The sequence below is a fragment of the Strigops habroptila genome, chromosome 12, assembly GCF_004027225.2.
Source record: "Strigops habroptila isolate Jane chromosome 12, bStrHab1.2.pri, whole genome shotgun sequence".
NCBI classification, from domain to species: Eukaryota; Metazoa; Chordata; class Aves; order Psittaciformes; family Psittacidae; genus Strigops; species Strigops habroptila.
The window spans coordinates 7,434,118-7,447,127 of record NC_044288.2 but is presented as its reverse complement, the minus strand read 5'-3'; the positions used below and the strand labels follow the sequence as shown (position 1 = coordinate 7,447,127).

Genomic DNA, 13,010 nt, shown 5'->3' with positions numbered 1-13,010 from the left:
GGTACAGACGGGCAGATTCCGAAGTGAAGCGTTGAGCAAAGGTAAATCAGAATATGGACAAATTCATGTTCATGTCACTGGAACAGGTCCATGTCTACAACCAGAAAGACAGAAGTAGCAGAAAAGGGATACTTGCTTACAACCAAGAATCCTTTTCTAACCATACGTAGGAAAAAGTGCCTAAATAACAGACAGGCTTTGGTTACTACAGTACTCAAGCAGCAGAGAATAGAGGAGTTGTCAACAACAGCTGAAAGATCTTGCCACAGCTCCTGCATATAGCAAGGTAACTCTCTGTTCTGTTCCTTCATTGCAGATTGTCTCCTCACATGGTAATAATCACTGGCTGAGAAACAAGAACACTTCAGCAATGGTGGACTGACAGCTGAATGGTAGCAAAAAATATTAATGGATCAGTGGTTAAATACACTAATAAATGTCAGAGATGGCAATCCATCTAGGCCACAACTTCAGAACAGTGGAAGATTTGGCAAGCTCCTAAACTGCAAAGAATGGAACGTAGAAAATCATGTAACACATTATGATGTCAGCGAAACCCCTTGTAAATAGCCCAGGAAATAGCAAGGGTTAGTTGTAATTCTGGAAAGTCCTGCAGCTTACCAGGTAGAAATACTGAAAGAAAGACTATACCAATCTTGGAATAAACAGTTGCACAAATAGCTGTTAAAGCTTTGGAAAAGTGTTCCAAAAATGTAACCAAATGGGTCTTTTTTTTACAGAGTGATCTCCAAAGGACGATAGCTTCAAGAGAAGTAGCTGGACCTATTAGCAGCATTGTTGATTTCAGTGATGTCCTTTCAAGCACAAGTACAGAAAGACTCTAGGAGAGATCAGCAATGAACTATGACTGAACCAGGATAAAACCAGACAGAACCAGGATAGAAGAAAGGCTCTGTAAGTCAGTGCTGGAGGACAGGTATCTGTCTAGAAATCAATTTCTTTCCAAGATTTAATCTCATGATGCACAATTTTAACTGGTAACTGTGACTGATGTAAAAACCAGCATCTCTTTTAAAGAGATATGTCAATATAATAACAAAATAGAACATTTTAATGATTTTCTTTTTCCTCCCCAAACTCTCACAAAACATTAAGAAGGCAATGTTAATACTTCTCTGTAAGACTGATTGTTCCTAGAAAACATAAAGAGCTTGAAAGTTTTTCTTCAATGCCTGAGGTATTAGAATGCTTTCATAGCATTCTAATGATTATTTATCCTAAATAAAAAGCTTTTTTGTTTTAGCAGAAGGGAAAGACAAAACTAATAGATTTATTTTGCTGCATTGTTTAATTTACATTATAAGAACTTGCTGTTTGTGTGGCATAAGAATTGATCATCATCATTACTGATCTTTATAGGTCACTGATGTTTGTAACAAGATGTGACACTCATGTATGATAGGATACTAGAAAGCTAATAGTCTGGCTTGTAATTTTAAATATACTAACAGGCAATATTAAAAAAATGAGGTCCCATTACATCTTCAGTTTTAGGACAGTAGGTAACCTCTACTTTCGTGCAGTTTGCTCCTTGTTCTTAAAAAATCACTCCCACCTTGTGTGATGGATGTTACTACCAGCAGGGTCTGTCACACTTCCAGAGTTGGCATAATATAGCAGAGATGCCCATCAGCACACATCCATCATATACATCTCTGAACTTGGCACCAAGTGCCATTATCTAGGCTAGAAGTAAGGGACACAAACTGATGACCTCACGGTCCTCATAACACAACTTAGACAACCCTACTGCATCTTTTACAGGTGAGGATTTAAAGTAGGTGTATCTGGAATAAGTATCCTCCACACCAGGTGAAACCAGGTTTCACTGCCTGTCCCACCTTTGAAATCCAGCAGGCAAAGTGCATTGTACCACATCAGCACCATTCTGCTGTTCAGAGATGGTGAACACAGTTAATCCCTAATGGCAGCCTCCCACAATGACATCTGTATTTAAAACAGGACCCTTATAAGCACTACGGTTTGGACAATCTTCATTACAAAACATTCAATTGAGATGGGGACTATTTCCTCCTACAGAAATCTTCAGACAATCACAAAACGCGGTGGAAGATTCCACTACTGGATAGCTCTGTGGGAACTGGAGCTTGTTTAGCATGAACACCTGCAGATTATCCATAACTTCAGATTATTAATAGCATATCAATATATTCATAGTTGGCTATTCATAACTCAAAATGTATACAAGCCTCAGGTACTTTAAAAAAAGACCTCCAGGTCGTATCAAGCTTACAAGTTTTAACTGAACAGCACAGAGACATTTGGCTGAACTCCTCTGAAGTCACAGGTTAAACTGATATCCCAAACTGTTAAGAAGTCCCATCGCTCCCAGACAGATGAAGCCCAAACACAACACTGTCCTTGTCTGAGGGGCACCAAGTGTCAGTGAACAAGACAATTCAAGTCAAAGCCAGCAGTGTCATTAACCTCTGGCCTCCACTGCCTCTATGAGGTACACGATCATGGTTGGTTATCAGGAAGGGTCTTGCAAGCAAGAGCAAATTTACTTCACAATGTTGGAAGGGGATCGCAGGACCACCTTGCAGGACCTGCCAAGATACATCATCAGATGCCAGGGGAATGAACACAGACTCCAGGAAAGGGGTGAAGATGGGTCAGGGAGGCATGAGCACTGGAAAAGTGTGGCAAGGCAGGGAGCGAGGATGTTGATGGGAAGGAGCAGAGGAGCTACCAGCTGCATGTCCGCAGGCTGCTGCTCAGCAACCCTTCTCTGGCTGAGACCACTCACCATGCTTTTATTGATTAAGCATTAGGGCTGCTTGTTTTCTATGTCATTGTGCTCCTTACTCTATTTGTGTACACATGCATGTTCCAATAGCACACAAGACAAACCCCAAATCTATACATATCCTAGGTTCAGGATTGACTGCACAAGACACCCAAGATGTAGACATGGATAAGGTGATGGGCCGGAGACCGAAGAATGTGAGCATGTACTTAAATCACTGTAAGCATGTATGTATGTTCCACTAGCAGACTTTAAGCAAGAGGGAACATAATCAGACCACTTCTGTGGTTTCTGTTTTAAGCAAATACATCTAAGTGCATTGTTCTCTTGTTTATGTTAATCTGTTAATTTATGGTCATTTCTGTAGCGGGCACCTTAAACTCACATGTAGCCAGACTCTTGGCTGGCTGTATGAGCAGGGACAAGCAGCAGCCCTGGAGGGAAAGAATCCCCTGCACCACCCTGTCCACAAGACATGGCAATCCTGAACAAAAGGGTCCCTTACAGTTCATTCAATTTCATTTGCTACAGTACACATGAAAGCCCAAGGACAGTAACTTAACCATTAGCTTTTAATTGTGCTATCCCAGTGGCTGCTTTTCTACTGAAAGCCAAAGTATCTGTCAGATCCACAGATAGAAAGACAAACAGCTGTCACCTACAGCTACTTGGAATTCCTCTGACATCTGTCAGTACTAACACATAGACATAGCACTATATTTAAGTGCCCGTATCTACTGCTTCAGTGGAACACCTGTGTAGCTCAAGACAACTGAAAGTCATTAAGTAGGCAGGTAACGGTTTCCAACATAGATGGCCAAGAAGTCATCCAAAGTAGTTCAGTAAAGACTAGCGGTAACAGGGCAGAATCAAACTTCAAATACATTTTAAGTCAAGCAGACAAGCTTTTCCCGGTCCCTCAGTTAGGAGTGGTCCTGCATATCAGAACATTCTGCCCTCTGACTGGAATGACTTGGCGAGAAGCACAGCAGTTCTCACATCTCAGCATAGGCACTTTCACATAGGCTGCACCTTTGCCTGGTGGGGCACATCCGTCTTCAGCTGTGAGCTCTAGTAACTCCTCACCTTCACGTGAAGGCAATAATGACTGTCCAAGTTTCACTGGAAAGAAATCTGTAACGTCCCACTGAACACACAGGCTAAAAGTATCAGCAGTGTTCATGGTGTTACAGAAGACAGATTGAGTGGAGAGACACGACGTGTGGGAGTGTTGTTTGCCGACAAGGACGCAGGGAGGAAAAAGGGAGCAGCAATATCTGTGGATGATGTTTCTCCTTGGTTGCGGAGCTGTAAGATCTGCCGCAGCAGGGCCTTCCCTTCTTCTCTAGTCTGAAAAGAATTCATAAAAAAAGAAAACAATACACGTACGGATGGGTAGTTTCTGGGTCAAATTCAGTATGTAACCAGGGTAAGTTACAGTAATTTGTCATTCTGTAAGGCTGCAAGCTATAAAAACCATCCTCATTCCTTCTGCTATTTAAAAATGTTAAGGAATTTAACTTTTAAGTCTTTCTTCCCTTTACCCACCTTATTTGCATGTCACTAGGGTATTTCAGATAGCGGCACCATCAACTACTGAAGCTGCCTAAATATTCCAGCAAAAAGTGGATTGGAGAAGCTTCAAATCAGCTGAATTCAGCTTCTCTAGAGTTCCAGACAGCTTTGTTAAGGACAGGCCATACACCCTGCACTCATGACCAGTGTCTGTAAGCGCACACTTACAGAACAGCTCAGAATCAGTCACATACAAACCCAAGTACTATTATAAACTCTGCACTGTCTACACACAGAAAATGAGAAAAAAAAAAAAGTTATGCGAGTACCATCACTACAGAGCATGTGGAATCTGTGAGCATTTAACCACCTCCTCACCACCAAGATTTTCAGCAGCCTTAAGACTGCCATATGGAGCCTTAAATTCTTTTACTTACTGAACACCAATGAGACATGGTTCAATTTTACTATCTACACCAAATTCCATGACTTTGGTCAATCATAAGCAGCATTAGTGATCAGGTGTACAGCACCACCACTTAGGAGGTGACCTGCATGGCGGACAGCCCTCATTCCTTCAATAAAGGAGCCCTTCTGCTCTGGGGGGAGCAAAGATCAAGGTCATAGTTCCCCTAAGAAAGAAACACCAAAGATGGACAGAGCCCTGGGTGACGTCATCTAGTGTGAGGCATCCCTGCCCATGGCAGGGGGTTGGAACTGGATGATCTTAAGGTCCTTTCCAACCCAAACCATTCTATGATTCTACGATTAAGATTGAGCAACTACTCACATCATTGAATGCGCAGCACTTCTGAGCACAAGCGGAGGCTTCATCCCAGAGCTTACACTTGAAGTAGTACTGGGCCAGGTAACGGAAGGCAGTGCTGACCTCCAGGTGTTCCACTATCTCCTGCAGTGAGGGGGGTAAAACCCTTCATCTGTGAGTGCTTTCCAGGCTAGTTCTACACCATGTTTACTTCTTTTATTCCCAAGATACCACCTTACCCCACAGGAATAGATATCCTGGATGTATTTGATATAGCACTGAGCTGCCTGTTCAGATTCATTCAGCTGTTCATGCAGCCTAGAAAAGGAAGAAAACAGGCCACTGGAACAAGACAGCACTGTTGAAGACCACCTTGGTCTATGACAAAGTACCTACTCGCCCTGACCCAGTCTAAAGCCAGGTCTTTTCCTTTAGAATCTGCAAGACATGCACCAGGTACTGCCCCTCATGGAAGTAGATGATCCAGCTTGAGAACATTTACATGACCAGGAAGCAGCCAGTCAGATACTAACTGCCAGAAGCAGTGACAACCAAAGCAGGGACCTTTGCTTAGTCTGTCACATTTCCTTCAGTGCTTCTTCTTCCCCCAGTATATCCCAGAAGTCTTTGTACAACAGCTTCACCTTCCACTTGCCCTTTTCCTTCCTCTTCATTTTTTCCACTTTATATTAGCTCATCACCCCAAAAATATTAGTGGTGATGTCACAATGTTCATATTTATTTCACATTAAACCCTTTCCCAGAGTCACAATCACATAAGGGGGGGGGAGATAATAATAAAAACATAAATCAATCTACAATTTTGCACATCATCTACTATCATAGATTGCTTTAAGTTTCAATACAATTGCCTGATCAAAACACTTTGGGATTCAGGGGTCCCTTGCAACCCACATTACGATTCCCTCTAGTTATTCTAAGGGAAACTTGAAGCTAAAGCTGGACACAGAATTTGCAGTCACTACAGACCTACCAATACCAGTTATTACAGAGCTCCTAATACCACCCAACAGCAGCTCCTCTCGTTTTACGTTTAGTATTTCATCATTAGGTATCAAAGTGCTAGTTGCATTTAACGCAGTATTGACAGTTCAGTGACAAAACATACTCACTTTGCTAGTTTCACCAGTGCCATTTTCTCCACATCTCCCACAGCATAAGCCCTCCAGTAGCACTGGCAAGGAAGGGAAGTCAGTCAAGCACAGCACAAAAGTGACTCCAGCTCATGACTCATGCAAGCAGGTCAGAAACAGAAAACTACATGGCTGTCCAGCAAAGGGGCACATACCATCTGTAGAGGACCCTTTTTACTTATCAGTAGCTCTAGTTACACTGCAGCAGAACTTCCCCCATTGTAACCGCCGCAGAAACTGTTCCAATAAGTTCCTAGCAACATGCCTGGTGCATTTCCAGTGGCACCAGCCACACAGCTGTGCTGCGACTCCTCCTGGTGTCCTGGGAGACATCCTAACATCCTCCTCCACACATCAGTTCTCACTCACCTTTTTAGCTTCCACCAACTGATTGAGTTTCTCATAGCATTCTCCTAGAGCAACCAGCATACGAGAATCATTTGGTCTGCAAAAGAGCAATTCCTAAATGTAGCTTAATGGACAACCAGCTGATCTCAGGATGGGGTAGGGGGGGAAATCTACACCTAGCAGCGCCCGTCATCCCCTCTCATATAAAACATCACTTACGCTCCTGACCAGCGTTCCTCAGCATTTAACTGACAAAGCCTTTGTTAACAGTTAACTAATGCAACTAAAAGGGTTTGGAATAGTGAGACTGCACAAATCACATGGTATTGATGTTACTCTTCCACCTCCAACTTAGTTCCTGTATGTAAATTTCTTAGCTAGTAGCAACAAGGTTCCGTTCTGAACCCTACCTGAGCTGGTGGGCCCGTCGGTAGTAATAAAGACAGTAAAATGGCATTTTCAGGATTTCATAGGTTTGTCCCAAGCCATACCATGCTCTGTAGTCCCTTTTGTTCACCTCTATTGCATGTCTGTCAAAGGAGATGAACTAGTCAGAATAAAAAACAAGACACAGTTCAGCAAAAGACTAACAAAAACAAAAGAGACACTACTTCAATCTTTACATATGCAGATTCAGACACCATTTTGTGCAGTACATGAGTGATACCTATAAGCCTGGATAGCTGCGGATGTGTTCTTCATTTCCATATACTCATGTCCCATAAGCGTCCATGCTCCCAGATAACGAGGATTCAGTTTCAGGGCCCTCTGGAAATAGAGGGCTGCTTTTTCATGCTGGGAACGCAAACTATAGTAATTCCCTAAAGCAAAAGTAAGAATATTTAAATACATTTTAAAAACAAAACAAAAAACCCCAAACACACAAACAAAAAACCCAGCAGATAAGTAGAGAAGAGATGGAAGAGGTATGATCTAGCACCTCCCAAATTAAATTATAAGGAGTCCCATTAAAGGCAGATCTGACTAAAACCACAAGAGACCTAACAGCCATCTGTTCGCCAGTGCTCTGCTCAGTCCTTTTCCAGTTGTATCAATCAATCAAGATCCCACCCCCTTGGCCTTAAAACTTATGTCATCATCTAACAAATTAATTTCCTGGTCCTGGCACACAATTATTTCCATGGAGTTTCAAGACTATAAAGGGATTATCAGCTACACTGGTCTTCATAATGATTTCTTCAGTTCCTTTCTGCACTGAGAGTATTACAGCAGCTCTTTCAGAGCAGAATGAAGGAAAAGGGTGCTCTCTCATTTGGTCCACATTCACAAAGTGCTTTTGATAGCCTTGCTGGTTGACCAATTTTCACAAGATTTCGTCACACAGCTTGCACACAGCATAATCAGGACATGTGTAACAGCTGGCTCTCACCAATTACGCAGCAGGTCTCAACACGATACTTGTCTATCTCACAGAGATTGTGAGCCAGATAGCTCAACTCAGGCTTCATGCTCTAGTGAAACAAAGAGACAAAAGCAATGAGAAAAGGAGCATGTTACTGTTTCAAAGACAAGCTAGGCAGTTAGCAATGCACACAATGTATCTGTCCATGGAGCTGTGAAGCAGAAAGTAGAAGTCAAAAGCCTATATTCAGAAGCTAGACAGCACCAGCTGCTTTGCCAGTGTTTAAAATACCTCTGAAAACACCATCATTATGGACAGGCAATAGAAAGAGTGCTTACCCTTACATATAGCAAGTTGGAGAAAGTGTCCATGTTTTCTATCCTGTAAGGATCTTGTTTTCTTAGCTCATTAAAGATGGATAAAGCTTTGTCAATATCTAAAGAACAGCAGACAGGAGAACAAGAACTATAAATGCCAAGTTGGCAGTAAGAGGCTTATTCCTACTAGTTAGTGTCACTGACCTCGGATATTGTGGTAGGCAACTGCAATCTGAGAGATGATGTAAGTGCTTTTGGAAAATCCTGCATCAATGAGACTCTGGTACTTCTGCAGAGCCTCCTCTATCAGCTGCAGCTCTGTATAAATGTGTGCAAGAAAGAACTCTTTCATCCATGTATCTGGCAAGGACAGGAACTTCAACTAGCGAGAACCAAAGAAGAGGAGGAAGAGATGACAATCAGCAGTATTCCAAGAACCACCTGAGGCAAAGAATCCATTATCTTCCCTCCCATAATTTAGCAGATGGTCTTGAGGTAGGAGGCTTTCCTGCAACCGCTTTCTTAAACCATAACACCAGCTACAAAAGATCAGTATTAGGACCAAGAATTAATATCAGATTCTTCCACAGGAAAGACTAAATAGTGCCTGTAAGTTGACAATATTGAAACAGGAAAGGAGCATTAAGACATTCAGTCTGAAAACCAGTACAACATGGACCACAAAATTCTATTTAGTCACTCTGCCTCTATCCCCATGACTGCTGAAAATGCAGAAGAATTGAAGCCATTTCATTTGGTTAAGCAGTGAAAAAACTGTCTTCAAATCTGACAGCACCTGGCTTCTGCTTCAGCCACTGGCCTTGTTTTTCCATTAAATTCAAAGTCCTTCAAAAGACTCTACTTTCTTCCCATGTTTGAACATCAATATCATATCACTGGTTTTGATAATCTAAGTGAACAGACTCCAAATAATCTCATAAAAAATGCATTTCCCTTTTACCATCAATCTCTTCTGTGCCACCTCTACTTTGTTAAATATTCCACCAGCCAGAACTGACTGAAGAATTCCAGGAGTGGTCTCAAAAAGTCCCATGTGCAAAGAAAAGTAATCTCTTTTGGTTCTATATCCAAGTTCAGTTCTTTTATACAGTTCATCTCCTGTGTGTTACTTTGTATTTCACAGAGAACACCTACATTACTATATTAGTTTTAAAAGCAGGGATTCTACATAGCCTTTCAGGCCACCAAAGTGCTCAGTAACTGTGGAACTAGAACCAGATTCAGGAAAAAAAAAAAAACAAACAAAAACCAGTATCTTAGAGAAGTATTTTAGGAGGATCTCCTCCACGTGCTTCATGTGACAGGGCAATAACCCTGCTGACAACTGCTTCAGAGTATGTGAACCCGCCATTTCTCAAACCACTTTGTGGGTGAATGACAGGAAACTAGCCCTGCCTGCATAAAGATTCTCAAGCTACAGCATGACAAGCAACTGAAGAAAAAGAGGCTTTAACAACATCATTCACAATCTTGGATTGCCTTGCCTGATAGTCTAACAGAATAAAGCAGTGGCTGACATCAATCTTGTTGCAACTGAATCACTGGTTACTGAATCGTGTTAAACTCTGGAATTCGTTACCACATCTTGTTATCTCCCAAGTTTTACCATCTCTTTATCTGTAATCAAGTTGCAAAGTTCCAGCCAGGCTCCCCAGTGCAAAGGTAAGACATGGGTAGCTTCAACAAATACATCTATGGCTTCTTTCACCAGGTCCAGCTTCCGCAGCACGACACCATACCTGTAAAAAAAGTTACCGAGTTAATCAGAATCACAACACTGCATATCCACACAAATACACATGAATAGAATCATAGATGGGCTTGGGTTGGAAGGGACCTTAAACCTCCTCCAGTTCCAACCCCCTGCCACGGGCAGGGACACCTTCCACTAGAGCAGGTTGCTCCAAGCCCTGTGCCCAGCCTGGCCTTGAACGCTGCCAGGGATGGGGCAGCCGCAGCTTCTCTGGGCAACTTGTGCCAGTGTCCCACCATCCTCACAGGGAAGAGCTTCTTCCCAATATCTAATCTAAATCCACCCTCTTTCAGTTTAAATTAATTTAAATACATTAGAAATACATGCACTTACAGATAAAGGCCAAATCCATCCAATTCCCGTGCCTTGTGTTTCTTGCTGAGCTCAACTCTCAATTCTCGTAGAGCTTCATTTTTCACCTGTCCTTTTTCCAGAGGTCCTGCAAGAACACAAAGTCAAACAGCTAGCTTTCAATCCAGAGTCTTACCACAGCAATCACAAAGCCCAGGCTATATTCAGAACCATCAACGACATGACCTGAAGGCTTCCTCTTTTTAGAAGAAAATCACTTAGTTTGATAACTTGCTTTAACAGAAGAACTAATAGATGAAAATCTGTAACCTGTATTAAGCCAATGAATTGAGAAAGAATGAAACAAATCATGTTACAGCACATTATTATCCAAAAACTGAGAGGGGAAAGCCATAAAGCCAAGGTGATTTACATGAAAAGGCATTACCGGAAGCTTCAATACATTGCCTTGCGTTTCTTGACACGAGAGACTTACCCAAACTATCCACTGTCTCATCATCCTTCTTCTTTTCCCCTGACTGTGGAAAAGAGAGGAAACCCAAAATTACATCATAACTGTATATTTCTTATGCCTGCTGCAATGCCAGCAGCAGCACGTAAACTGAGCTTTCACAAACATCACCGTTCTAAAAAGAATGGTCCTATCCCACTTCCCCCAGGCATGTAACTGGGAATTCTGGGTGCTCATTCAGAACAGAAAAGGCAAAAAAAATAAAGTATGCCAGTGAGGGGTGGGCAGCAGAGGAATTTGGCGCTAAAAGGTGATTTTCCCTTCTATCTTACCAGGTATCTCGAGTACATATATAAGAAGTAAGCTTTCTGACTCTTGCATCCCCGCAGAAAATAGGCAGCCCTGTCATATTCCTTTAGATCAAAGTAAGACTTGGCTAATGTGTAGGCATCCAAATCACGAGCGTCCTCCTGCAGGGGCACAGAAGAGCTGTAAGACCTCAGAAGCTCTGACATGCTTTAGGAAAACTAGCTGGTTACAACAAATCAATGAAATTGCTCTGAAAGCTAAAATGTTTATTCATCCTCAAAGATGGTTTGAGTACAATCAGAAAAGTCCCTCTATTCCCTCACACGATCAGAATCCTAGATCTCAAATAACGAGAACAGACTAATTATAAACATTAAAAATACACAGTGAAACTCCAGAAAACAAATTGTGGCAAGATGCCAGAAGGCATGAATTGACTGTTCAGCAAGTATGAACAACCACCAGTAAGTAACCTCCTCAGGAATTCCACAGCAAATAATATCAATTCAAATGCAAGCACATTCCTGGCAACTACAATCTGAAATGCACTTCGGACGTGTCACGCTGCTGTAACTTGACAAAACAGACACAGACCTAAAAGCCCACCTGTACACCTGAGGACTCAGGGACAGAGATACAACTTGTATCTCCTGTGTCCTAAAGAGCACAAGTTAAAAGCACAACATAATTTGTACTACAATAAATTTTGGCCTTGGTAAAAACAATTAAACCCCAAAATTAAGTAGCGTAATTTCAAGCTTTGCTTAGAGAGCACCACGTTAAAGGCACAGCCACGCGTGAAATGGAATGCTTCCACCCGGGAAAGCACGTTCAGCTCTGTCTGCCCCGTTAACTGTGAAACGAGAGGCACTTCCCAGCACTGCACAAACAGCGCCCGGAGCCGCCTCCTTCCTGCGCGGGGTTTTGAAGCGGTCGCGGTTTCTCCTCGGTGCTGCGGACGGGACCAACGGGCAGCGCCGCAGCAGCGGCACCTCCCCCCGCGGCTCAGACCGCTCCCACGCCCGCGGGTGCCCGTTCGCGGGGCGGCAGCGGCCCGCTCCGGCCGTACCTCTGTGAGCGCAGGAGGCGGCGGCAGCTCGCTCAGCGGCAGCGGATCCAAGGCGAAGGCGAGCTCGGAGGCCCTGCGAGGGGACAGACCGTCAGAGCGGGGCGGCGCGGGGCGGCGCGGGGCAGCGCGGGGCAGCGCGGGGCGGCGCGGGGCGGCGCGCGCGGCGGCCGGCGCTCACCACTTGCCGCTGTGCTGCAGCCCGCGCTCGCGGCTCCGCTCCGCCACGCGCAGCAGCTGCTTCTTGACCTCCCGCAGGTCCGAGAAGTCGCCGCCGCACAGCCCCGCGGCCGCCATTGCTCCAGAGCGCTCCCAGCCAATCACCGCCCCACACACTGAGAACCCTTCCGCGCTGTAGACGCAACCTTCTCCTTGGCTGAGCTCGAAAAGACTCTTTGCCAATCAAACAGGCGCGCTGAAGCCTAAACGCCTGATTGGCCAGTTGGTACTCAGACGCGTCATCGCCGATTCAGCTGCGCGCCGGGAGCGGGGCGGAGCGGGGCTAAAGCGCGAGCGAAGGAGGCGGGGCCACGCTGCGTGCGCTCGGCGCTATCCAGGTCGGCGGAGGCCGTCCGGGCTCTATCGGTTCTGTCCGAATAAGCTTCGTCCGGCCCGGCTTCGTACAGTCCGCCTCGGCTCTGTCCGGCTCCTTCCGCCTCGGCTCTATTTTTTAACGTTAAAATAGAGTTTCTTATCCAAATGCAATTGAAGGGTACCTCTCAGAAGAGGTTAAAGGTCTGCTCTTTTCTCTCCTGAAGTGTCCTTTCACTTGTCAGTTCAGAAAGGTTAATACCGTACAAAAGAGCAAAGGAAAGACCTCTTTTGGTGTAGTTTTATGTTTATT

General features: G+C 44.0%; 1 protein-coding gene across 1 annotated transcript; it reads right to left on the bottom strand.

Moving 5' to 3' along the window:
• Positions 1-1,998: 1,998 nt before the first annotated feature.
• On the bottom strand, positions 1,999-12,511 carry CDC23 (cell division cycle 23). Its single transcript, XM_030503741.1, has 16 exons — positions 12,348-12,511; positions 12,170-12,242; positions 11,124-11,261; positions 10,816-10,858; positions 10,362-10,467; positions 9,882-10,014; positions 8,459-8,636; positions 8,276-8,373; positions 7,965-8,046; positions 7,242-7,395; positions 6,985-7,104; positions 6,596-6,671; positions 6,206-6,267; positions 5,312-5,390; positions 5,097-5,216; positions 1,999-4,141 (listed from the first exon to the last, which is right to left on the bottom strand). Exons 1-16 carry the CDS (start codon positions 12,461-12,463, stop codon positions 3,971-3,973), a joined length of 1,749 nt encoding a protein of 582 aa, XP_030359601.1. The 5' UTR covers positions 12,464-12,511; the 3' UTR covers positions 1,999-3,970.
• Between the last annotated feature and the right edge of the window lie 499 nt (positions 12,512-13,010).

What these genes read in the sequence shown, in the direction of transcription:
- CDC23 (XM_030503741.1), bottom strand. Translation starts at nt 12,463, where the DNA reads ATGGCGGCCGCGGGGCTGTGCGGCGGCGACTTCTCGGACCTGCGGGAG. An exon ending in CTGCAGCACAGCGGCAAGTG is followed by an intron (nt 12,243 to 12,347) that starts GTGAGCGCCGGC and finishes GTCCCCTCGCAG; the next exon opens with GGCCTCCGAGCTCGCCTTCG. An exon ending in CCAACTTGCTATATGTAAGG is followed by an intron (nt 8,047 to 8,275) that starts GTAAGCACTCTT and finishes TTGTTTCACTAG; the next exon opens with AGCATGAAGCCTGAGTTGAG.